General features: G+C 36.7%; 3 protein-coding genes across 7 annotated transcripts in view; 2 read left to right on the top strand and 1 right to left on the bottom strand.

Moving 5' to 3' along the window:
- LOC124165620 (follistatin-A) overlaps positions 1-7125 on the top strand; it is a 303111-nt gene extending 295986 nt beyond the window's left edge. For 2 of the 4 annotated variants that reach the window (XM_046543088.1, XM_046543085.1), the window contains one exon: positions 5916-7125. In XM_046543088.1, coding sequence (XP_046399044.1) covers positions 5916-5992 — 77 coding nt within the window. In that variant the 3' untranslated portion in view covers positions 5993-7125. Of the gene's footprint in view, positions 1-5637; positions 5786-5915 lie in introns of those variants that run through there. The other 2 variants (XM_046543086.1, XM_046543087.1) reach the window with 2 other exon arrangements.
- A 5792-nt stretch (positions 7126-12917) lies between these two features.
- Positions 12918-15931, bottom strand: LOC124165492 (cytochrome b-c1 complex subunit 10). Of its 2 annotated transcripts, none has more exons than XM_046542931.1 (4): positions 15834-15931; positions 15650-15735; positions 13174-13307; positions 12918-13027 (listed from the first exon to the last, which is right to left on the bottom strand). In XM_046542931.1, the coding sequence occupies exons 2-3, from the start codon at positions 15730-15732 to the stop codon at positions 13178-13180; spliced, it is 213 nt and encodes a 70-aa protein (XP_046398887.1). In that variant the 5' UTR covers positions 15733-15735; positions 15834-15931; the 3' UTR covers positions 12918-13027; positions 13174-13177. The 2 variants fall into 2 exon arrangements, with proteins under 2 accessions (XP_046398887.1, XP_046398886.1); XM_046542930.1 differs by having other exon boundaries at positions 13158-13307; positions 15834-15929.
- Positions 15932-15964: 33 nt separating this feature from the next.
- On the top strand, positions 15965-22816 carry LOC124165491. The gene is made up of 4 exons (XM_046542929.1): positions 15965-16155; positions 16247-16402; positions 21101-21193; positions 22430-22816. The coding sequence occupies exons 1-4, from the start codon at positions 16071-16073 to the stop codon at positions 22681-22683; spliced, it is 588 nt and encodes a 195-aa protein (XP_046398885.1). The 5' UTR covers positions 15965-16070; the 3' UTR covers positions 22684-22816.
- The last annotated feature ends 2942 nt before the right edge of the window (positions 22817-25758 follow it).

Here is a 25758-nt window from a genome sequence, read left to right as displayed (position 1 = left end):
GATGGGTGAAGATGGGAAATATTTGTTTATATGAGTACTGTCCTGACTTTCAATAATTTTTAAAATTTCTTTGACTCTCTTAAAATTTCTTTAACTTTCTTGACTTTCAATAATTTTTAAGGGAAAATTTTAATTAATTTTTTTTATTTTAAAATTTTACAATGACCGCCACTCTCTAGGGGGCAGTTGGAAATTTTAAAAACTATAAAAAGTCAGGACAGTATTCTTATAAATGAATATCTTTACTCATGTGGATATCCCAGAAGGATATCCTTTTCCTTCTGCTTAAGCGGAATAAGTAATTGTGTAATATCCAAGAAAACTTATAATGGAATACCACAAAGTTAATCAATAGCTAGTGAATTCTGGGAAATAATTCCTAATTTGGATTGAAATAAAATATTTGAGAAGGCAAAAATTTTTTAAATGCTAAGCTATATGCTGGTGGGAGCAGTGGCTAACAATAAGCCACAGGGGGGTTTCTGAATTACTAACCCCTTGAGCATTCAAAAGAGGGGTCAAAAACAAGTAAGTAAATTTACAAACTTTATTGTAATAAATACTCGTACAAAACTGCTGCTTTTGAGTCCTAAGAATCACTTGTTCAACATCAATAAACCCAAAATTTTTCCGGACCCCCTTTTGCCATGGGATGTTTTTCATACGCCCTGCAAGGCCCCTGAAATCTTCCAAAAAACTCCATTTCAAAATCCTGTACGCTACTGGGTGGGAGGGGGAGGGTGTGGTACTGTTGTTGCTTTTGGGACGAAATGCCACATCAAAAATCTCTGTATTAGTTGTTCTATTGCATGAATTATGAGGAATGCCTACAGAGATGCTACAATGGCTTAAGCCATTATTACCAAGAATTCAACTCACAATAACATTTACCCTCTTCTCCTCAACTATAATAGTAATATATCACCCAACTCTGCACAAGTAATAAATACCATGAGATTTTAGATCAGACCATGACTGATGAATGGATACCCAGCAAAGGGATCTAAAGTATAAACTAGTTTTAATAACTTTATCAAATGTGAGGTCCTTAATCCTTTTATGTCACTATGTGTCTTGACCAGGGAGATGAATGCAAGAAATGCCATCCCAGATTTTCCTAGGTAAACAAACCAATGCCATATATATCTGACTACTTGCTCTCACCTTTTTACCGTGGTCGTGGGTACGCTAAGTCTTAGTTGAGGGACCTAATGCAAAGGGGTAGGGCCCAACCCTTGAAATCCAGGAGCATGTACCTGGACCCCTCGTCTTATATTACCCCTCTTTGCAGTAAGGGACCATGGTCATTCGATTGTATATTCAGGCAATTTGTAAATAAATAAATACATATTTGTTCTTGAACTAAGAATTGAATTTTTTCTTTTGATGATAGTTTAGAATTTTTAAATGAAATGTTACCATAAATATTACGTATAGACCGAGTATAGACATCAACATGGAAATTATTGATGCATTAAATCCGTTAATGTTGATGGTAGAACTTTGTTTAAAATGTGACAATGCACAGAAAAATACGAGGTATTGAATTAAAAGTCTGTAATATAAGAGCAACAATTATGAACTTAGCTAAATGCATAAACAAATCATAAGTTGACCACAAACTCACATTGCTGGTAGCATTTAAACCCAGAAAGGAGGGAGCCCAGCTGCCCTTGGAGTCCGAGGCAATGCATAGTCCCTGCTGAGTGGGGTCGTAAATGGTAGGAGCTACGCATGAGTGATTGCCTGCAGAACCCTTCTTAACAGATGCCCTGCATAAACACTCAGTACAGAGGGGATGGAAGAGTCTCTGGGGGCTCAGTCCAGCAGCCATGCTAAGGATAGAACTCCACCATCTTGAAAGGGTTGAAAAAAACTTTGTTTTATAAATGGCAGCTCACAGAAATCCAAAAATCCCCATTTTACCAAAACATTTTTTTTAATAAAAGTTTTTTCCAATCCTCCCTGCAAAAGGTACAACATACATTCATTGAATCCCTAAGGGAATGCTGGGGTAATTTACTCATAAAAATACTAGTATTTACAGGTATTTATTCAGGGATAGAATAAATATGTATTTAACCAGGGGATATTGTCTCAGGGCCAAACATCCTGCTACTTTGTATAAGCAGTTCGAATATTCTTTAAATACACTGCTACTTGTATTGAAAGAGCTACACAGCATTAAAGACAGAAATATTATATTGCATCAGATTTCTGTCATTTCTGCTTCCAGCAAAGTAGTACAGTTATAAATGGATTTAATCATTGACGAGTTAAATTAGTGGAAACTCATTTTAAGTGAAAATTACAACAGCTTCGTGCATTCCACACTAATATTTGCAGCATCTCAACCACTTTCAACATAATAAGCATCTGGGCAATCGAACCCAATGATAACAGGGCCATATTAAAATCTTGCATATTTTTTAGGGTCTGTGGGGGGGCATGTGCCCCACTAGATCCGCATATGGGTAGAGCCATTAGTCACACCAAGCCCGTCTTTATCTTATCTGAACAATTTTAGTATGGTAGGTATTTTTATATATATTTTCATGAAAAAACCTGAAAACTTAAAAAAATTCTTTTAATCTATTTCCTAGTTCTTATCTGGTCCATCTGATGAACTGCAATATGTGTACTATTTCCATGATTGATCAGTATAATCAAAGACCGAGTTCCACTGAATTAAGTTAATGTGAAACATGATTTTCTTGCCTAGGACTCAACAGTAATACGGGATCAAATGCATGTCCACAATCCTTTAATCCATTGGTGGCCATTTGAATTTTTTTGCAGAGAGCAATGAATCTTGTTCCTGGAGCACTCATCCCTCAGGATAGTTAGCAATAAAAGATTTCATCAGTACACTTTCAGAATATCGAAGAAAGGGCTTGTTTTGGTGGTTCAGTTTTGTTTCGGTGCCTCATATGCACGTGACAATGCTGTACGACTAGGCATGGGTGCGAGGTCTGTTTGGGGAACAGCAATCCCAGCTGGCACATGATTAGTTATTGAGATAGGGTGAAAGGAAGAGATAAGGAAGGCGCTTATAAGTAAGCTTATTGGCCTCTATGGGTTTCTTATCGCCAGGCCGACAAACATTCAGAGGAATGACAAAATGGAGGCTAAACTTTCAGCACTTCTGTAGATGATGTCATTATTCCAAAGTTTTAGAGTATTCATTAAGGGATTTATGTATATGAACAATTTTTCCATTCTTCTATATTATGGAAAGAAATGCATAACATCATGTGGCCATAATTTGAAAATCATCACATTTGTGAAATGATGGCGAAACCACAGTCCTGAGACATTTTTTTAGAATAGGGTAGATTCCTTCATCAAAGAAAACGAAAGGCATTGATTGCGATACGTAACCCACCATTAGTGTATTCATAATATACAAATTATTTGGTTTTAGAAATACCGGTTTAGACGAATGGCAAGAGTCAATTTTATCCTCATTTGAAAAAGGCCAGATTGGCGCCCATGCGATGCCACTCCACGTGACGTCACAGGGACCCAGTTCTATACGAATAGATACATAGGAGTTTTACATCATCTGAAATTACCAATGCATGCATGAGGCACAGAGCTCTGGGAAACATGTCTTAATAATCACCTATTAAAACTGCATAAGGTCACAAAGTTTTCTTCGTTTGATAAGATATTAATAATGCTTATTTAAGCCAAGCGCTACCAGCTAGCTGGGTACTCTGCTACCTGCTAGCATTCTGCATCGTATCAGCACTTAAAGCCTCGCCCCAAGGTCACCTCACAAGGCGGCAGGGGGAACCAGAAATACGTCACACAGACTTTTTCCCATCATTCCTACTTATCCGTCGCGTTTTCGCGCACTTGAAAAATTTTTCACTTTTCGTTTAATAGCGAAAAATAGATATCGTCATTTAAAAATCTAAAAGTGTGAAATTCGTATTCCAGGAGTAATAATCTTTCGATTTAGGTAATAAAAAAATAATAGGAAACCACCCTATTAGGTGAGGTATAAGTGACCCAGAATGGTACTGGTGAAAAAATCCAGATCTGGTACCAGTGCCAAATCGTACCATTCTGGAAGCTGTGAAGATGGTGTGCGGTAAAGGCAAAAGTGTGAGAGAGGTAGCAAGAGTAAAGAATTCATCAAAATCTGCATTATTAAGAAATGCACTGAAAGCATTCGCTTCCAAGGACAGTATGATGGTGTAATTTTTCAAAGTAATCTGATATGTGAAATGGTCTGCCTATTTTGTACTACACAGGGAAAGGTTGTGGTAATGAGCATGATGATATGTATAATATAAAATTCATGCAAAAAATGGGAGCCAATTTAAAATTTTTCTTCCCAACAAGAATACATTTTTTTCATAGAGAAAAAAGATATAATTGTTATGAAAATGAATTATGCAATTTAGTTTAAAGGCACCAAAAGAGTGAAATCCTTCGTATCGTCGTATATAAATCATATAAATATGATCAGAAATAACTACTGTATCTACTATTTATGTATTTTGAATCAATCATTTATTTTTTATTGCCATTTCTGCCATTTTACGGTTGTGTCCCATTCCTCCCACTAAATATCTGTCCCATTCCTCCAGGAATGAGGGAGGACTGGGACAAATGTCGTATGTTCAGAAAATGCTAAGTTCCATGGTGCTCACCTATTCTAATTTATCGAAGAATTTTCTGTGGAATTTAGAAAGGTCAAGGCAACTAAGGATTGCAAAAAAATTTATTTAAGCCGCTGACATTTTCATAAAAAATTATTTTTGAAAATGTGTCCCGGTCCTCCATAGTCTCCCCTACGGGAAAATCTGTAAATAGTTATTCAGCTCTTCTAAAGATTTGCTGAATTTCACCGGTAAGCTTTAAAGTCATGTCGGGCTGAGCAGCATAGCATGTGTAGCACACTGTTCTGCCGCTTTTGGCGCTCCAACAGAAGTGACTTAGGCTAATCTGAGGATATCTGATGGCATTCCTTACCTATACCACCCTAAAATCTTATCCTTGCCTTATATGAGTCCCTTAGCTTACGATAAGCTGCTTATCAATTTTTTCCGTAGGAAAACCGTAATAAACGGATTACTCTCCTCCTTTGTGCTATCTGGGATTGGCTGCAAACTGTGCTAGCGCAGGTTTCTCCACCCCTCCTTTCACTCTATCATCCAACAACTCTCGCCCCCCAGACTGTAGATAACTGTGTACACATAATGAAGTACATACATACGTACATATGTAGTTGTTTTAGACATGTACCAGCACTTTTTTTGCAGTTTGATTCAGAGTATAATGGCACACATATTTTACTTTATCTGAACTATAAATGTGACTATTCTAGTATGATGAAGTTGAATGATAGTTTTCATACAGAGCTATTACATTAGCTTGCCACACGATAGGACCCTAGCACTAGTTAGCATGGTAAAATATAGTTTATTTTTAATTCTCCTCCTGTTATTTTTCGCTAGCAGCTATTATATGGGAACTATATTTCCCTCCTCCTCCCCGTGATGTCACCCATACTCTAATCAGCATGCATTCGCATGATTCTCCAAAAATGCTCGTCATAGTACACCATTCCGCTACTAACGTTAGAAGCTTTTTTCACTCATTACCAAATACTTGTCTTAACAGGTATTCGATTATGATCTGCACATTCTTGCTACTAATGCAAGGCATGGTTGCAGGTTCTCTGATGCCAACAAGTGAAGAGCCTTGGAAATACACATACAGTTGGTGAGGCATTAAATTCATGAAAGAGAAGGGTGTTTCTGGTGAACTGGTAAGTGCATGGACACTATACTTTTTCCACTAAAATATTTCTAAACTTCAAATTTTAACTCTCACAATCTTAGCAGGATTTGAGGAGAATAAGTGTGTGCGGTAACTGCCATTTTTTTTGTTAATTGCAGATTCATTGGGAAGCCGCACGGAAGCATGGTCCCTGAGACTTCTGTCATCAATGCAAGAAAGTTACTTTCAACCATGACTAAACTAGGTGTGAGCTAATTCACTATCATTTAGCTAGTACAGAATATTATCTAGATCATTTCAAGTGAAAAAGTTTACATTGACCAGAGAACCTAAACATTGAGAAAACCAGTTACATACTGATAAAACCAAGCTCATCCCCTCGGATGGCAATAATAATGAAGAAACGAGTGATAAATGTCTGTCCAAAGAACAAAAACTTATTTAAAACTAGAAAAGTGATGTTTACTAGATGTATTTGTGTTTATGTATCAACATTTCGCATCTAGGATTAAACAATGGCTAATGTCTGTTCAAAAATAACATTTAGGTCGAAAGTAGAACCTATAGGTGTTCCTTCTCAGTGAATGTTTGTTCCTCTCAGGCAGCAGTAACGACATCGCATCAAATTATATACCACCAGAGCACCAATGACACCTAGTTGTTCTCTGAGGCATTTACAATAAGGAACCAAATAATGCATCATCACCTTCACTTACTCTTCCATAAATGAAGACTGAAAATATTTGCTAGTGATTCCATTTAAGAGACTATTTAAAGCAATTTGTGTATTTTTGTGTTGTTTGATGAACTGAGTAACTTATTCAGTGCTGTGTTTCCAGCAAAAATTATTCAGATACCTAATTATTATCACCCTTTGCCAATAGAGATAAGGGTTATGTAAATAGTTTGAAACCATTATTGGTGTCGTTTTTGTTACTTAATTGCATTATTTAATGTACTTATTTATAATGTTGTTTTATCTAACCAGATGGTAATGGCTCAGGATGAGCTGAACTGTCATTTTTTATATAAAGGAATGCAAAATGTTTTCACACAAGCACACAATTCTTTTGCATTCATTTGACTGATGTGGAAAGATGTCATTTCCCATTGAGTAGTAAGTGGTTCGTTCAAACTGTAAGTAGATATAAATGTACCAAATGAGAGTGCAATAAATGATATAAAAACAAATTAAAAGTGACACTAATAGCTTTGTCTGGTTAGCGAATGTAAAAATATGACTGTAACTAACAATTCGTATTCTTTTGTATTGCACAATGATTCGAAGCCTTGAATTCATAATTTCTTTTACAATGTTAAGCACTATGAATCTTAAACAAATCAAGTTCTGTTGAATAAATACATATACTAAATTAAATAATGTAGTAATTTTGAATTACTGAAAAACTGTTTCCCATTCATCACTTTTAGCTCACATGCAGCTCAGAAGTGATAAATCATATAGGATTGCTCATACACAGGTATTAATATAGTGAACCTAGCTTCATTAATTAAAACTTTGATGCTTTATGCAACCAATCAGATGTAGGCCTGGAAAATGATTTTTTATAATTCAAGAAGACTCATTCTAAAAGTCTTCCAAAAGTTGAAACAAAACAATCTACTGGAAGCACAAAATGAAATTAAGCAACTTTTCTACACTAACCAATACCAACACAATTTTTTTCCAACTTCTATGCATCTACCTAACCTAATTATTTTTATTGGTGTTTTTTTTCTCATTACTGCAGGAATATGAAGATCACTCATGTGTTCATGAAAGGATTCATGATTAAATCAGCTTTCATTACTCTTGGTCCCACTCTGGATGCAAGAAGGTAGAAAAATAAGTCCAAAAGCTGATTGTGATGTGGAACTAATTGATTGCATTCCCCTTGTTCTAATCACCCCAATGTCACAGTTTTTACTACCTCAAGTACATACCTCAAAAAATGAAGATTAGCCAGAGCAGTAGCGCAACGAGGTCCGGACCCCCCCAAATTCCCCCCCCCCCCCAACAAAAATTATAAGCACAATTACATACATACTTTGCTTCATAAGTTGACAAAATATTGAAAAATCATGAAATTACATAAGATTTCTCTGAAAAATGAAGTTTTTTCAATTATGAAAAGTGTTACAAAATAGTTTAAACCCTCAACTTAGTTCTCTGTTCTTAAAAAATTCTCCACCCTGGTTTTGCACCCCCCATTGACAAAATTCCTGGCTAGCCCACTGGGATAGAGGTATGTTCAAAAATTAAAAAAACACTGTAAATGGGGATACATTTTTTGACTGACAATATTTCGGCCAAAAAATTCAGGATTTACATTCTTACACCTCTTTTCATTAACAACAGAAAACTTGAAACTACTACCCCCAAGGATTCAATCAATACAAGCCAAATAATACAAAGGAAGTCCACTGCCAAGGGCATATGTACTTGCATTTTCTATGCATTTATGATGCCTCAAACTATCGTAACTCAGGTTAAGCACATGGTATAGCAAGGAATTTTTCAAGCTAGTGACCATTAGACCAGGGAAGATTGAAAACTACAGCCTCTCATCCCATCATGTTTTTGGGGCAAAGTTACTGATGAATACACCATGTTTTTCCAAGAGTCACTTGCCATACTGGCACTTGTCTCATTACATAGTAGTTACATGCAGTATAGCAATGATTGAAGTAGGTTTGATAACAAGTGAAGTACCTAACTTGAAGGGAGGCTCTATGGAATATTAAATCAAATAAATAAAAGAACAGAGACATGATGGCTATTCTATTGGTTGAGGTAACTTTGGCCAGGAAACTCTAGGACAGTGAGAAAATGGACAAACATAATGGGATATTTCACATAACCTTTCCAAGGAATTTTAACTGGCTGGCGTGGTAACCTGATACCCTCCTGTCTGATTTGGGATGAAAAGGCCCAGGTTTTTTTTTACATACATCTATCCTAACCAACCTTCAGGTTGAAGCAATGACGTACAATTTAGAGGAAAATATAATGGCCTAGTGGTTGGAGCATTGAGCTACTAGTCAAAGAACCACAGTTTCAAACCTGAGTAAAGACCAGGTTTGCTGTACTCTTGTCTATGAAAACCAACCTTGAGGTAAAAGCTATGGCATTCAATTTAGGGGAAAATATAATGGCTAAGTGGTTGGAGCACTACGCGACTAGTCAAAGCGCTACAGTTTCAAACCTGAGTAAAGGCCAGTTTTGCCGTACTCTCATCTATGAAAACCAACCTTCAGGTTAAAGCATCAAGTGAGTCATATTTAAGGTAAGGGTACTCAATTCCTCACCATAAATTTTGGCAATAAGGAAGAAAGTGTTAGAACTTGCATGGAGTGAAGTGCTGAATGGATGAGACAAAAGCAATGTGAGCACCAACAGATTAGTATCAGAGACGCTTGAAATACCTATGGAAAAACTTAAGAATGTGGATAAACAAGGAGTAAGAATGTAACACTTTAAATGGGTAACACTTAAAATCCACTAAGGCTTTACCTGGTGGAACTGTTTAATGAAATATTGATACAATACAATTCTCATAATTATTCTAGTCCAAAAAAGAGAAGAAACGGCCATGGCTTTGATACCCGGTGATAATCAATAACCTGAATATTGATGCATGGTGCCAAACATATGGTCAGTTTTAATGATATTTGTTTGCATAACTGACTTAATGATTACAACTGCAAAGAAAATAATTCAATAAGAACGTAATGGAGGGTAATTACCAATCAATGCACTACATTTGAAATCGCATTGTATTTATTTTCTCGTGACTTCGCTTACAGCCACTGAAAGTTTCCACTGAGTTGCATATTGGGTCGACTTCTAGATACAGAGGTTGGCTTATATATAAGTGGGTTTTCTCATCAAATAAGCAGTCGTGGACAAAAAGCAATGGCATTCAGAGGGGTTATTGGTAAGGTTGGCCATCTTCTTTCACAGAAACCTGTGAAGAAACCATGACTTGATGGAAGGCCTATAACTATTATGCTTACCCACACTTGGAGGAGTGGGCAGCAGTTCTTCACCTGAGTGAAGGCGGAGAACAGTGTCTGTCATATCACTACATACATGGAAACATTTACTTCAACAGCTACAGTACCGTGATGAGGAAGGCATGGGGAAATTACCACACATGCCACCCAAGGAGCAGGCCTACTCCAATCATCAACAGAGCAAATGCTGGCATTTGTTATAGTAAAATATCCTGGAGGTAAACTAGTCCCTAAACCAAGGTTAACATATATAAACGTTGTCTTCCTTATATGGGGCGAAAGTTATTTCATTTACTGCGCAATAAAATTAAATCCTCAGGTAAAGTGTGAAGACAAGCCGAAGACTGGCTTTTCTCACAAGAAATAATTGGAAATTTATTTTGATGTTATTTCTATAAAACATTCATGTATTATTCACTACATTATTATTTCTTTTACTGGCATACATTTTTGTTATCTGATGGTGGCTCAATTCTGGTCCTATGACCTTGGAGGCTACCTATAGCTCCTTCTCTTTGTTATTCAAATGTGAAATCAAAATGTAAGAGCAAATAAAATTATTATTCAGTAGAATACCTGGGTGAGGACTACTCAACAGGGTACATTGGTCAAGTATGATAGACTTTTAAGGATATGAAAATGGAATGTGATATCGCCTCATACCTGCAGTAAACTTAAGACCTTGAAGGCCGAAATACAAAGAATGAACACCAACATATTAGAAATCAGCAAAATGAAGTGGCCTCAAGGAGATTTTCGGAGTGGAAACAACAGAATTTATACATTGACAAACAGGATTGATATTATGACAATGCTGGGGTGGGGATAGTTCTTAGAAGCATCACAATTCAGGTGAAAAGCTTTCCGTGATTCAATGAAAGGATAGTCATGGTTACAATTGAGACCATTTGATACTGTAGTGATTCAGGTTTTCAAGTCAATGATGGACTATGAAGATGAAGAGGTAGAAGATATATACAAGGATATCGCAGAAGTAATCTAACAGGTAAAAGAAACTTATTATTCTAAGAGATTGGAATCACCATCAGAGGGTTAAGATAGATGAATAATGGGAGAATATGGATGAGGTAAATAAAATGAAAGAGAAAAGAGAATCCTGGAATTCTGCAAAGAACTCAATCAAGTTTTTCTAACACTTTACTTAAAAATCATAGCTGAAGAAAATCCTATAGAAAATGCTATAAGATATGAGCATACATACTTCAAATATGTATCCATACTATATCTTAGAGAAGCAGAGATTTAGGAACCAGGTGACCACAAAAGCTACCCTGGGATTGATATCAAGAGCAACTATAATTTATTGATGATGAAATGCCACCTAACATTCAATAAACAGAAGGGAACTGTAATTATGTACGAAAGGTGGAATAATTGAAGGAGGGCCAACATCAGCTAGCATTTCAAGAGCCAGTAGAGAGTAAAATAAAATAGGATGTTACAAAAATTCACTGGAAGATTGCAGGAAAGACTTTAAAAGTGGACTACTGGAGGCAGCAATAGGAGTTTTTGGGAGAAGAAAAGCTATAAAGAAAAATCCATGGATCAAAGATGAAGTCTTAGAACTCATTTGAGACAGTACAAGAATGCTTTAACAAAAGGAGGGAAACTTAACCACAAGAAAATAAGAAACTAAATAAGTTGCAAAGCATGGAGAGCCAAAGAAATGTGGATGAAGGAAATAAGCCAGTAAATGCAGTACAACCTCTAATACGTGGAATACCAGAAGCAGCCCATAGGATAGAGAAGAATCACCTCAAAGAGCAGAGCACAAGATGCAATGCCATTACGAGTAAAAACAGGGATCTTCTCATTGAAAGACAAATTGAAAAGATGGAAGGAGTACCTGGAGGAGTGACACAGAAAAATAACCATTTACGAGAAAGAATTGAAGAGGAAGTGAAGCCAAAAAGGATGATGTGAGAGCTTCAATTTTAGAATCCAAAGTTTATGCAACGATAAAGGACCTACTGAAGAATAAATCATATAGAATAGGCAATATTCCTGCTGAGCTTATAAAAAAAATGCAAGGAAGACATTAGCTAAGCACACAAAACCATCGGCAACATGAACAATATGTTCTCATTTTCGATGCAACATATTTCAAAATTTGCTATCTCAAGGAAATCTCAAATGATTTTCTGAAAGGTAAGATGTTTTTTTAAAATATATTTCAAAACAGTGTACCTACTTAGATCTAATATGTACTCCTTTAAGTGGACAAAATATGAATGAAGCTATTGAATCCTTAAATGTATTTAAGTAAATGCCATAAAGTGTTTCTACAAGGACTTAAATATGACACATATTTGAAACCATACAATAGAAAAATGTAGTTTCCTCACTCTTTATAAGCCAGTACAAAACTAGACCCAACACGCATAATATTAATAGGCAAATTATCCTCTTAATTTGCCAAACAAACACAGAATTCCTTAAGTACCACTCTATTAAAAAAACTAGGGTCAGTAGGTTCTGCTGGAAGGTCCACAGCCTTGCATTACATTCCCTTAACTTATTTTAATGAAAAAACTGAAAATTTTTATCACTGCTGCCTTAATTCCAATAGATGGAAATAACAAACATGGCCCTATTATAAATTGTGTGATATGTACATGAAGTCATTTCAGATCTATCTTTTATCATTTTGATTTCCATCACGCTATTCCCGCTAGATGTTCTTCTACATGTTGTACATATTCTACAGAGTAATTAGTTACATATTATTTTTTAAATAAATGATGTGTTATGATTGAGGAAGTACTGAAATTAATGAAATTCACCTGCATTCTGCTATTGATAAAATCAAATGAATTTGCTTGGTTTTTATAACTTTACACGTAATTTAATCGTATATATCAAACACATAACTCGGAAACTATTCCACAGCACGACTACAGGAAGTACAGGAAATTGACAAGAAATTATGTTAAGGTATATTTTTTGCAATGATTCTTAAAAGAAACGTCCTTACAAAATTTGTTATTACGAACCTCTGGTTTTTCGGTCCTGGGAACTTCATAATAATGAGTCTAATTCACATTCACAAAAGAGTAATAGTTATTTATAAATTCGCTCTAAGAAACTCTAGTGAATGGGTTGAGAAAAATAATGATATGCCATTTCATGATAAAGATGGTAATTTTAATTAATTTTACATAGTATAATTATTTTTCTACAATTTTTACATGGGATGCTACCGAATATCGGGCAATAGGTTTTCCTTAGAAACCTGTAAAGATAATTATAATTCCAATTATTTAACGTCCATGAACACAAAAAAACAAGTTATACATTAATTTCAAGAATGAAATAAAAGAGTTCAGTATGTTATGGCAAAATTTCCTGCAACACTTACTTACTTTTAAAATTAATTACCTAATCACTTTTCTTCCCCTTCATTTTTAAAAGGGATGTTGTAGTATGGGACGTATTTCATCACAGCTTTCCAATCCGTAAAATACAGAAGCCCACAAAAGGCTGCTGTGCCATATCCAACTAATGATGGAACCCTAAAAATAAATCAGATTGATACATTAAAAAAATGATACTTGATAAATTACATTAAGCTTCCCATCATGCATTCCAGAAAGCCTGATCAAAAGTAACATCAATGTAACACACAATTATCCAGCATATACCAAAAAAATGGACGTAAGGAAGAAATTACATTCAATATGAGTTCACCACAGATTTTTAATAGAAGTCAGAATCTGCATAAAATGCTTTCAAATGAAGCAAAATTACACCTCAATATGGATGAGTAATAGCCCAGAAAACATTAGCATTGATAGAAAACTTAATCACCAAGGTAGGTAAAGGAAATTTTATAAGAATAATCTGAAAGAAAAATAAATGATTCTTAAAGAAGAGCAGTTGTAATGCATGAATATTTCCAAAGAAGAAAAGTTGGCAAAGGTGTGTCTTCAGCCAAGGCATGTACTTTGAGGGTAACAAGTTCGATTAAGCTTGTATCTGGCAAAATAAACAAGTTATAAAATCAGCCCAGTGTTTTTTTGATCACACCATGTATGGACACTACCACTTCTGTACACCTTTTTGGGCAAAATTATTTCTCCATACAGACACCATCACTATGGGTTTTTTGACCAATCCCTCAACAATTGTATGATTTGCTCCGACAATGTTGTTCATGAATTGCTGGATCGATCGGTTTTTCCACTTCGCCCGAGTGGGTACCCTTGGCTATTAAAGGTATACTGCAGCATAATAGGTGATATTGTAAGGAATAGCATGACAGAGAACACAGTGAAAAATAAGAATTTTGCACGTTGATAACTGAAAGTTTGATTACTGAGGTGTGAGGACAGTCAATAACAATTTCTGGAACATTAGAAACAACTTACGACCATGTCTCAGTATGTTGTAGATCATGTCCATGTATTTAAGATCTATCAAGGATGTGCACAGACAAATGAAAAGGAATGCTTGAAAAAAAAGACATCTTGTTAAGGCATGCCTGAGGGTAAATGGGCCAAGTGAAAACAGGTACCTCATAAAGGTTGCATGAGAAGAAATTAACAGAAGGGCCTAAAATGTGATTCATGAAGATGAAAGGACCTAAAAAGGAACAATAAACCAAATAGAGAGGCATGCTAACAGAAAAGTGGGAGGTACATAATGCAAGGGATACAGCAGATACTGATGAAGCAATCATTTGTAATTCCATATCCTTTTTATTTTCTATCACTGATCATGAACTACAGTTGAGGAACTCAAACACGGAATCCTGAAACCCAGAAATCCAGAATGGCTCATGGCTTACTTTGCTACATTATCATCTACGTGTAGGTGTCATAGGTGACCACATGTACACCCTTCACTATGGAAAAATACGAGTGATGAAACAAGTCATCAGCTTCACTCTCCTTGATTACATGACTTAGAGAAATGGAGAATTCACCTGTCATACTTTAAATCAAAGAGGAGTTATTAAAAATGGGAAATATCTTTGGGAAGGCCCTCAAGACCAGAAATGCAGAAAAACCAGTAATCCAGAAACCCTTTGGTCCCAAGCTTTCCGGATTTGAGGTCCTCAACTGTACTTAAAACCACAAAGGTACTGCTATTAGTGATCTAATAAGCATCACTTATTTTACCAGCAGGGCTGAAAGTAATTTTCAAAGATGTGAGGATGACGCATAGAAAAATGAAGTATTGGATAATATTAAGACAGAAGATAAATCGACTTATGTACACTTCCACCTGAATTAACACTACTCAGAAAGACACGTCTTTTCAAGTGCCACTCTTTTTGGCAGAGAATAAGAGCAAAGAATTTACGATATCACAATGAAGTAATGAAAAGCCAATGATAACGAACGTCAGGAATGAAAGTCTCAAAAAGTACCTAACGTGTGGCATCCTCGTTTACTAATCAGGGTGGGAACATTTCATAATTCAAAGTTAAGTATCACCACAAGGAAGATGAGATTGCTTCGTACATATCATTTATTACAGAAAACCCATGAACTACTTCATAACGCAGAATAGTCTCTTTCTGCCCTGCTAAGAGCGTTCAGATAACCACTAATTGTAAGAAAATATGGTATATAGTCATTTAAAGGCTCTACTAATGTAAGACTCTTAACACCGATATCAACCGCCACAATACCACCACTATAACTTTTAAAAAGTTTGACTAGTTCCCAGAATGATGAATGACCTTAAGGCCTTGCTAGAACTGAAATTTCAACTGCTCTACGTCACTAATTGGGTCAGAAATTGATAAGAAAAACATCAGTGAAGCTCAATCTTCTGGCAATCCAACCATACGAAATTCTATTGAGCATCCAATGAAAAAACCCGTGGAATTCAAAAGAGCCTACTTTACCATTGCCCAGCTTGTTCTATATGCTTCTTGCCTATGATTCTTAGAGGTCCTGGTAAATTCATTTTACTGCCGATCCCCGCCATTACCTTCACGAAAAAATCAAAACAGCACGAAAAATATATTAGCTAAATTTATAATTACACATAACCTTAAAGTCACCACCTCATTAACTTTCACAACTAACCAAATTTGTTGCCAAACGTAAATTTCGGCCGAATTGCTACAGACGTTCAGTTGAGAAGACGGAGACCTCTGTAAGGAGAAATTTACAACTACTACATAAATTGACGAACGAAATTCGGTTCGCTCTCAATATTGCGGTGATTTGACATTGTGCGGCATTAGTTCACTTGTAGATTTATTTAATTGTATGTTGCGGTAAACCACTGCCGTTGCCATTTTCATAATATATTGAGATTTTATGGGGAGGATTAAAATGTGGGGAAAGATAATTTTGCTGATATGTACGTCCGTAATTAGTTGCTTCGCGAATTCTGTTTCCACGAGTAGGTGTTTGAGAGCGACGATTGCTTTCATGACTCTAAAAAATTTGTATTCTTAGTTACCGAAATATAATTTCGTATGCCATTATTTCAGGTTCATCGATACGTTCTGATGCCAAAAGCGTAAACGCAACTGTTCAAGATGAGGGATTTCTGTTGAACGAAACCAGAAACGGCTGTCATTGTTTGAATTATTCGTGCGGCTGCTGTGAGCATTTAGAGGAAGAAAAAATCTACCTGAACGCTACGGGTAAGGCACTGATGAGTAGTACCATTCTTTTAGCATGTCAACTTTGTGAGGTCCCAGTTTCGAATGTAGCAAGCCAGGTGCAAACGTTTTTCGCACTATTTGCAAACGTTTGATTGAAATATAATTTTGACAGCTACTCAAGGTTTATAAATGAAGTATTTTTTAAACTATAAATTTGATACCCCTCTATAGCAAGGAATAAATTTGCAGCCTTGATTTATAACTTTCAATTAGTCTAGAGGATTCGAAATACAAGAGTAAACTGCCATTCACTTAATTTTTGTTACTGCCAATTCATGGGATGTTAGAAAAATCAGTTGTTCTTATGCACATCAAAGCTGTGTGAGCCAAAGGTTTGTTTAGCTCAATAATTAGAATTATGAATAATACTAAGTCTTCTTCATCTCAGAAATATTAAATTCTGGTATTCTTTGAGATCAGTCGTCCTCTGTGCTATTCTTGATAGCCTTTTCATCCCCTGGCCAAGTTATTCTGGTCGACAACGGTTTTTAAAATCTGAAATGGTGTGTGTGGAAAAATTATGATGTGAACAATGAGACTTAAAGTAGAGTGGTGCCCAAAAATCTTTGTCCGACGGCTTTATAGTTAGATGAATCTTGTAGGCCAGAACATGTTTGTACACAAGTGCCTCATCTTGTGGACCTGCTTCCAAAACACATTGTACATGAGAGTGACATATCGGGCTACATCACTCTCTTTTGGGATGGAATATGGCCAGCAGTCCATAGGTTGGGCACAGTTTTTTGTGGGCAACCTATGATGATCATGATGGAGAGCCATTTTCTGTGGCTTTTTGTCTATACCTTCCCATAGTGCTGTCATGGCGCTTTATTTGTAATGAGTTGAGACTAGCAGTGCCCTCCTGCATGCTATGCACCCAGGTTGACCTTGCTGGGCTACTGGTTGTCATCTCTTTGCTTGTCATGGCTCAATCATGAGATTCATGGCCCAATTGCAAGAATCATGGGCCACTTGCGAGAAATGGTCGCAGAGGTTTTTGGGGTCATGGAATTAATTGTGGCTTGCTCTTGTTTGTCTTCCGTTTTGTGGGCAGGCTGTTTTTGGTCCTTATTGAACATTTTTTGCCCGCAACTTTACACGGTGTCGAGCTACACAAAGTCTAAAATGTGCGTGCAGAAATTCTGAGTGGAACACAAGCTACGTGATGTATTTTTGAAAGCATGCATGGTGTCATGCGAGCGCAAATTTACTTGTACCATAACATCCAGCTACGGATTACAATCCTGCTGCTATGATGTGGTGAATGTCCATCACCCGAACATCTATCTATCTTCCGTCAGCGGACTGCATTATATTTTCGCATTCAATGTGAGGGGACTACGTACTTTCACTTCAATCCATGAATTCTTTTCCTGCCGCTCTTGACACTTACTATCGTGAGTGGGAGGCAGGGACCCATGAAGTTTACCTTCAATGCAGGCAAACTGACAGGCTACGAGCTTAATACATATGTATAGAAGCCATGTATTTTAGATATTTTTAGAATAAAATTTACCTACTATTTTAGTTTTTGCACCCTATACATCACACCCCCGATTATCCGGGCAATTGATGGGGAGAGACGGCACGAATAATCGGGAAAAAACGGATAACCTAAACTTTCACTTCAATGTCTTGCAATGTTCATAATTTACGTAAAACAAACAATATATACAATTATGTATGCAGTTATTCTGTTATTTTAGTCGTTCCCGGACTCATTGAGAGCTTTCTTCTCCAGTTCGCGAATTTGGCTTTACTTGTATTATTAATGCTCCATGCAAGCCCTGGTTTCGAAAACCACACATCCATAGCTTTGTAATCACGGTTACAGAAAATTGGTTTGCACGGATGCTTCAAAACCACTGCTCGACGTCGGAAACTACACTGTCAGGCACCACGCAACGTTGTCGCCTCTCACACAAGTTGCCCAGGTTGCAACTGCTGCGGGATGTGTATTCGTGATCACGGAGCGTGGTCGCACACTGCAAGGCTTGGAAAACAGGAGCACCGTGCTCCCGTAAATGCAGCTAGCGCGCGATCACTTCCATTTTACGAAGGGGATTCTAACAGAAATTATAACCCTGGTGTATATTAGCATTAATGCAGTAATTCTGGTGATTTTATCTTTTTTATAAAGTTGCAGAAAATATTGAGCGAGAGTGAAAATCATGCATGGATAATCTGCAACGAGGATATATCACAGCGGGATAATGAGGAGCCTGCTGTATCTTTAGTAAAAATTGTATGTTTCTCAGGATAGAGTTGTTACAGGATTTATCGTAGCTATGCATCCTAGAGACAGGTAGTTTTCTCCATGGCCTCAAGCAGTCTTTAGAGAGGAATTTTGTTACAACCCTGCAGGGATTATTTGGTAAATGCTTGCCTTGGTGGATCATCCTGCTGGAATCGCTCACCTCTATCATTATTAATACAGTTGAGGACCTCATATCCGGAATCCAGAAACCAGGAAAACCAGAAATCCAGAACATTTGAAAATTCCTCTGCATAGTGTTTCGACTTGCCACCTAGTGGCACCACTCTCCAAGCCTTGTTCTGGGACGAGTAGGAATTTAGCACATGCTACGGACATACGCTAAGAACCTTGTCAGGGACACATAAGGATATCAAATATCAAGTACAAGAGCCTGAGCACATGTATAAATTAATTAATTTACTAAATATACCATGAAGACCAGAAATCCAGAAGCCCTTCGGTCCCAAGCTTTCTGGATTTGAGGTCCTCAATTGTATCAGTTATTAAATAATTTAATTTCCTTGTTGGCTTTACAGATACATAATTTGAAGATTGTACATAGCTAGAAAAATGGTATTAAATTTTGATTTGGGCAGTTGCGGATCCAGGATAGGGACAAGGGAAGGGGGGGCTTGGTTGTGGTCTGGGGGTAACCTCCAATCACTTAATGAGTGAACATTGGATACCTCAGGGAGGGGAGGCATGGCCCCTCTCCCCCCCCTGCCCTCACTCACCCCCAACACCCCTGGCCCCTCTTTGGATCCGCCTCTGAATAGGGGTAACATTTTGGTAGGTTTGTTTTGTAAGGATTAAGGACGATATCTCTGAAGCCACTTATGGCCTTTGAAACCCTGCTCCTCACTTGCTGCAGTCTTGGACAATTACATATTAGTCACATTGTTGACATACCTAGCAGTGGCGCAGCGACCGGGGGGTGGGGGGGGGAGGGTTTTGGGGGATAAAACCTCCCCTAGAGCTCAGAGAATTTTTAAAGTATAATCCATTTTACTGAATTGGATTGATATTACTAGCAGAATAGTGTAAGTATTAAGAAAATATCCCTCAGAAAGCCATAAAACTCATCATTTTGAACCATTTATCTTAAAATTTTGCAATTTATTGATCTTGCATCTACCACTTATCCTGGTGGGTATTCCATACCCCCACACACCCTAGTTTTAGTTGCAATTAACCCCCCCCCCCCCCCCCCCCGCCCCCAGCCTTATTTCCTAGCTGCGCCCCTGATACAGAGTACCACAACACGGAGTACGGAGCATTTCGACTCCCCAATTCTGGCATTTTAAGAAATTGGAATAAGCTCTTCATCTGTGAATGATATGTTAATCAAATTTACAGAAATTATGGCAAAGATGTTTATCAAGCAAGTACTCAACTTTGGTGCAGTTGAATGACATTTTTCTAGGTTTGGTGTTAGCAAAGTTAAATGCTTTGCTTGAACACCTTTAAAAACTGGTGCTTCTTTATTACAGCTGTCGTTGAAATATTTAAATTCATTTTCAGCATTTATTATTGCTCTAAAACAGTACAGAATTGAACAATAAAATTTGTAGGTATTTCATCTGTTCTCCTTTTTTGCAATTACTTGTGTGTATAGTAAAACTTGATTAACACGTTGCGTACTGGAGTATTTAAATTCCTAGGAACGCCAATTCTGGGTGGAGGTGTTGAGATTGGAAATAGGTATGTGCCTATTAGGGTGTAATGCCTTTGGTTTAAACATGGTTAAAAAGCTAATGTTTAGAATACAACTTTACCCAATCAAACGTTATGATGCATCAATTCTTTATGAATAATGAGCAACAACTGAAAAACGTACTAACAAATACGTTTTGTCTGCTTTAAAATTGTTTAGGTTGACGTGTCTAAATGACTAGAATCTTCGTCATCTGTCCGGAACTTTCGAAAAAAATGACGAGAATTCTCCGTATGCAACATGTTAAGATCATTTCTGTGCCAATAATATCGGAACTCATTGCAGTGTCTTTCACTCTCAATAGACTCTTTCATTCACAATAGAATGGTCACAATAAATCTCACCACAGACTAGTTTTAAAATCATTTTGAATTCAAAATCTGTTGGCTATCAGTCATCAAAATGATGTTGTAAAAGTGAATGTTTGAGGGACCACTATTTATTAGAAGGTCAAAATCATTGAGAATGGGTTTTATTTATCAAAATATCAAACAAGCTCATGTGCATAGTAAGAGTTGCTTGTTCTGTTGGGTTTTGCTGGCTTCATATAAAATTATTCACTGTTCATAATTGGCGTGGGGGATAAAAAGAAATAATTGGGGTTTGAAATGACCTGCTTGAGATTATTTACCTGATATTTTGATTATGTATCTATAAATGAAAGTGTCTTTCTTTATAATTTTTTGTTTACACGGTTGATTTTCAGTTTGTATTAATGCTACTCTGTTGCGGAGTGAATATGGAATTTCAGTAACGATGACCTACAACGGCGTGACTCTTTATAATGAGACTATTTCAGGTAAGTTCTTTTTGAGTAAAATATTCAGATAGAGAGCTATTTTTCTATTTCCTTAATAATTGTCCATAAAATATGGTAGTGGAAAACCAGGAATACTTCAGGAATTCTGGTCTAGGGAACTCTAAGAAAAAAAACTTGAGGAATTCCCCTAATACCCTGGTTTTGCCTGTGCCCAGCAAACCTGGCCTTATGCATTGAATTCTCATATCTCACCCATGGCAAAGCAAAAAATAAAATATCTCTATTAGATTTTGTTCTAAATTTGCCAGAATTCTTAATCTCACTAAAATGAGCAATTCTTCATGAAACTTTTCACTGTCAGAATTTTCTGTTGGGATGCTTGCTTATATTCTATTATTATTCACATACTTATTGCTCATATGTAGAAACTAGTAAGAAGAATTGTTTGGTTATTGTATTTCAGTTTATAGTCACAGCATTTTCTGCTTGCAATATCTCATAGTGTCAAATTTGCTGTCATGTTGAGAACATATGAGGTAGACATCTTTTGGAGGAGGTAGTAAAGAGGGTCTAATACCAAAGCAGAGTACCTAATCTGCTGTAATATTATTTCTAAAGATCAGGATGATGTGATAATTTCTGAGTACATGGATGTTTTACATATTAAACCTCATTTAATTGGGGTAACTTGCTTGTATAGGTAGGTATCTATCATATCATAAATTTACACACAGTATTTAAGTGACTTGACAACTATTCCTGTTGGTTATTAATTTATAGCCCATGCCATATTTATCCAAAAATGCTTTAGGACTGAATAACTTCATGGAAAACAAAAGCAATTCCCCCGTGAAACCCGGATCTCAGAAAATATTTTAATTGCTAAACAGTGGACTTCCAGGGTATTTAATTTGAACAATCATTTTGACCCTCTAATGATGTGTTCATTCTTTACATTTATGATGTAGAGACGTTAAATAGAGAATCTAAATATGCATTGGCTAGCATCAGCTGGTGCACCGCCCAAAAACTCAAAAAGTAGTATGGTTCCTATTTTCCTGGAGAACCAAGTACCTAGCCACCTTATATTTCTTTAACATCTTGTCATTGATGGCTATGTTCCCACATTGTTAGTAGTTGAGGTAGAATTAAAGAAAAATTGAATAAAGCATGCATCTGATCTCAAAGAGAGCTACTCTAGAGTCTTATCATTTAACTTAGAGTAGCAATCAGTTTTGGTCTTATTGTTTGAGATGCATTTATTTATTCTTACAGCAAGGAATCCTCCACCTCTTTGCGTTGGAGCACCATACTTGAAAGAATATGCGGAGCTCTGTGTACGACTGTATGACTTAGATGTCACACGGAAAAGATTCCATGGCTGCGCTGATGCTGAAGCAAGGATGAAACATATTCTACTTGCTGAGTATAAGCTTGGTTGTTTTGACATTGGACATTTTCAGTCGTTACAGAGTAGTCAGGAGAATATCAACAACAGCCTCTTGGTGCCTTCAGTTGCTCTTGTTTAATTCTGCCAGAACCAAGAAAATGGTTAATTTACATGGTGATCTTCATTGTTGTTCCTTGGTTGATTTTTTTGTACTTAATGAAATGTTAAATGTTGACCATTTTACCATCATGAAGAATGTCATTTTTTATGCATCGACTGCATTTTAAAATCTGTTCTGGTCTCCTTTATCTTTTGAAATATTTTGAATGTGGTTATATTTTATTTTATGAGTCCATGGGCGTACCCAGCGAGGGGTACCCCCCCCCACCCCCGAAGCAAAAATCCCAGGAGTCTTTAAGCAAAATCAGTACTGAATTGAAACGAAATCATTCAACAAATTTTCTTTAAACCCACGAAAAATGATGTACATATATTAGTATAAGATATGTAGCTAAAATAAAAATATTTTTTCAAGGAAATAATCTCATAAATTCTATGGCTTATGGCTTGCCCTCCCCCCCCCTACACCATGGTTTGCCCCCCCACCCCCAGTTATATCCTGGGTACGCCTTTGTATGAGTCTCAGTCATGACACTCCATCAATGTATGCCTGAGAAATGAGAAAAAACAGGTCATAGTCCTTGGTGGAAAAGGATAATTTTATTGTGCTTGAAGAATGACAGTTTTGTTTGAATAAATGGCCTCTGGCCATTATTGTATCAAAGTGACAGTGAATTCCATTATTTTATGTTATCCTGTGTGTCCAGCACCCGGGAAAATCTGTACATAATTGTGAGTGAATTTTTGTCCCTGGAATTATGCATGAATTTTTTACTCCTACCTGGAATTTCGAAATCCTTTATTTCAAATTCATTTCATGTAAAATTTTACCTCTTTAACATTTCATTTCTGGCCTAAAATGTGTTTGTCTTAATTAAGTGCAGTAGCTTAGTACAATTTTTATAACTTAATCGAAATGTGGAATGTCAGACTAGGCAACGGAATCGAAGTGCACTCTTTTACTCAAGATAAGATTCAAAAACACAAAGAATAGACAGGTGAAGTCAACATCTACTTATGGGGTTGAAGCAATGTCTTGAATTGAATGAACTTAAATTTTACATGCAATGTATGCTAACTTACCTATTCCTTATCCTTGTAAACACATAAATATAATATTATTTAAAAGTATTGAAGTAGTTTTTTTGTTTTAACCCTTAACCGGTGACGTGAGGTCTAAGAGACCTCTGTGATTTTAAAATTATGAATATTTTGAAATTGGCTGTTTATAAGTATCTAAAATCATCTTTAGCTTCAAATTTTTGTATAGTAAGGATATAAAACTACAGCAGACTCCCGATTATCCGGCTGCGGTTTATCCGGGTTGTGGATTATCCGTGCATGATTTTAACTCTCGCTCAATTTTTCCCGCGATCTTATAAAAAAATAAAATTGGACCCAAAATTATCGGAATTACTGCATTAATGCTAGGATACACCAGGCTTATCATTTCCGTCAGAATCCCGTTCGTAAAACGGAAGCGATCGCGCGCTAGCTGCATTCAAGGGATCACCGAGTTCGTGTTTTCCAAGCCTAGCAGTGCGCGAACGCACTCCGTGATCACGGATACACGTCCGGCAGCAGTTGCAACCCGGGCAACTTGTGCGAGACGCGACTGCGTGGCGTGGTGCCTGACGATGTAGTTTCCGACGTCGAGCAGTTGTTTTGAAGCGTTTGTGCAAATCACTTTTCTGTATCCGCGATCACACAGCTACGATAGTGTGGTTTTCGAAACCAGGCCTTACATGGAGCATTAATAATACGAGTACAACCATGTTATTGCCGCTAAAAAGATCGCGAACTGGCGAAGAAAGCTCTCATTGAGTCCGGGAAGCACGCTAATAAAGCAGAATAATGGCATAAATAATAATATATTGTTTGTTTTACGTAAATTATGATCATTACAAGACATTGGATTTGATGTTTGGGTTATCCGTGTTTTCCGATTATTCGTGCCGTCCCTCCCCATCATTAGCCCGGATAATCGGGAGTCTACTGTATTAAAATTAAACGTTTTTATTGGTTAAATTCTATAAATTTACAAATTAATTCGATTAGCGGTCTGAGAGACCTCACGTCACGCCTGCAGAATGTGTAAAGAAAAGGGATAAACATGATAAATTCAATTGTTTCCTATTAGTTATCCATCTTTCTTTGACATTTAAGGCGTTATTTTGAGTAATGGCAAGATATTGATGCTTAAAAACGATAAAAATAATTCAAGTGTGTTTGATATCAGTTTTTGGATCCTGTTTAAAATAACTTTTTATACTGAAAAAGTTGGTTGTAATTGGGAATGCATAATACCTATTAAATATAAGTTTTATAATAGTTTAGAAGATGAAGAAATAAACTTATGCAATAAAAATGCCGTCGCAACATTTTATGATTATTTAATTTATCGCGGTCTAACAGACCACACGCCACAGGTAGTGTAACAAATATTTCACTTCACTGGTTAAGGGTTAAATTCCCATCCATCGCAGCAATCACATACGATTAACCTGGAATTCTGTAAAATTTCCCTGAAAAACTGGCAATTATGCATGAATTTTTCCGCTTTGATTGGCTGGACAACCTTTTAACCCTTTCACTGCTGTGAACGTACCTATAGTACGTTCGCACGGCAGACTGCTGTGGACATACTTTTTCCTCCTCCCTGCAATGCACTCCCGCCGAAGCACTTCGAAGGGTCCCCAATCTAGGGCCCTTTCCTCGACGAGCTCACCCACGGAGGACCGTCTCATCGACCCTACCAGCCTCCCTCCCCAAAAGTGACCGCTCTGACTGCATTTTGAAAATTAATCAATTAATCCCATCATCAAAAAGTGATTGTTTTCATCGCACTCCTGCCAATCAAGCAATCAAGTACGTATTTGAACCATGTTTCTGTGATGAAAAATAACGATTTTGTTAACTTAGCTAAAATGGCCATTTTCCGGTGGTCTGCAGCCACGTTTTTAGCAAAGATGTTAACATAAGCGTTATTTTTCATCGCAGAAACACGGTTCAAAGACGTACTTGATTGCTTGATTTGCAGGAGTGCAATGCAAACAGTCATTTTTTGATGATCGGATTGATTGATTGATTTTCC

Source organism: Ischnura elegans, chromosome 9, assembly GCF_921293095.1.
Source record: "Ischnura elegans chromosome 9, ioIscEleg1.1, whole genome shotgun sequence".
Classification (NCBI taxonomy): domain Eukaryota; kingdom Metazoa; phylum Arthropoda; class Insecta; order Odonata; family Coenagrionidae; genus Ischnura; species Ischnura elegans.
Note: the sequence above shows the minus strand (reverse complement) of the source record. Positions and strands in the feature narration are given on the sequence as shown.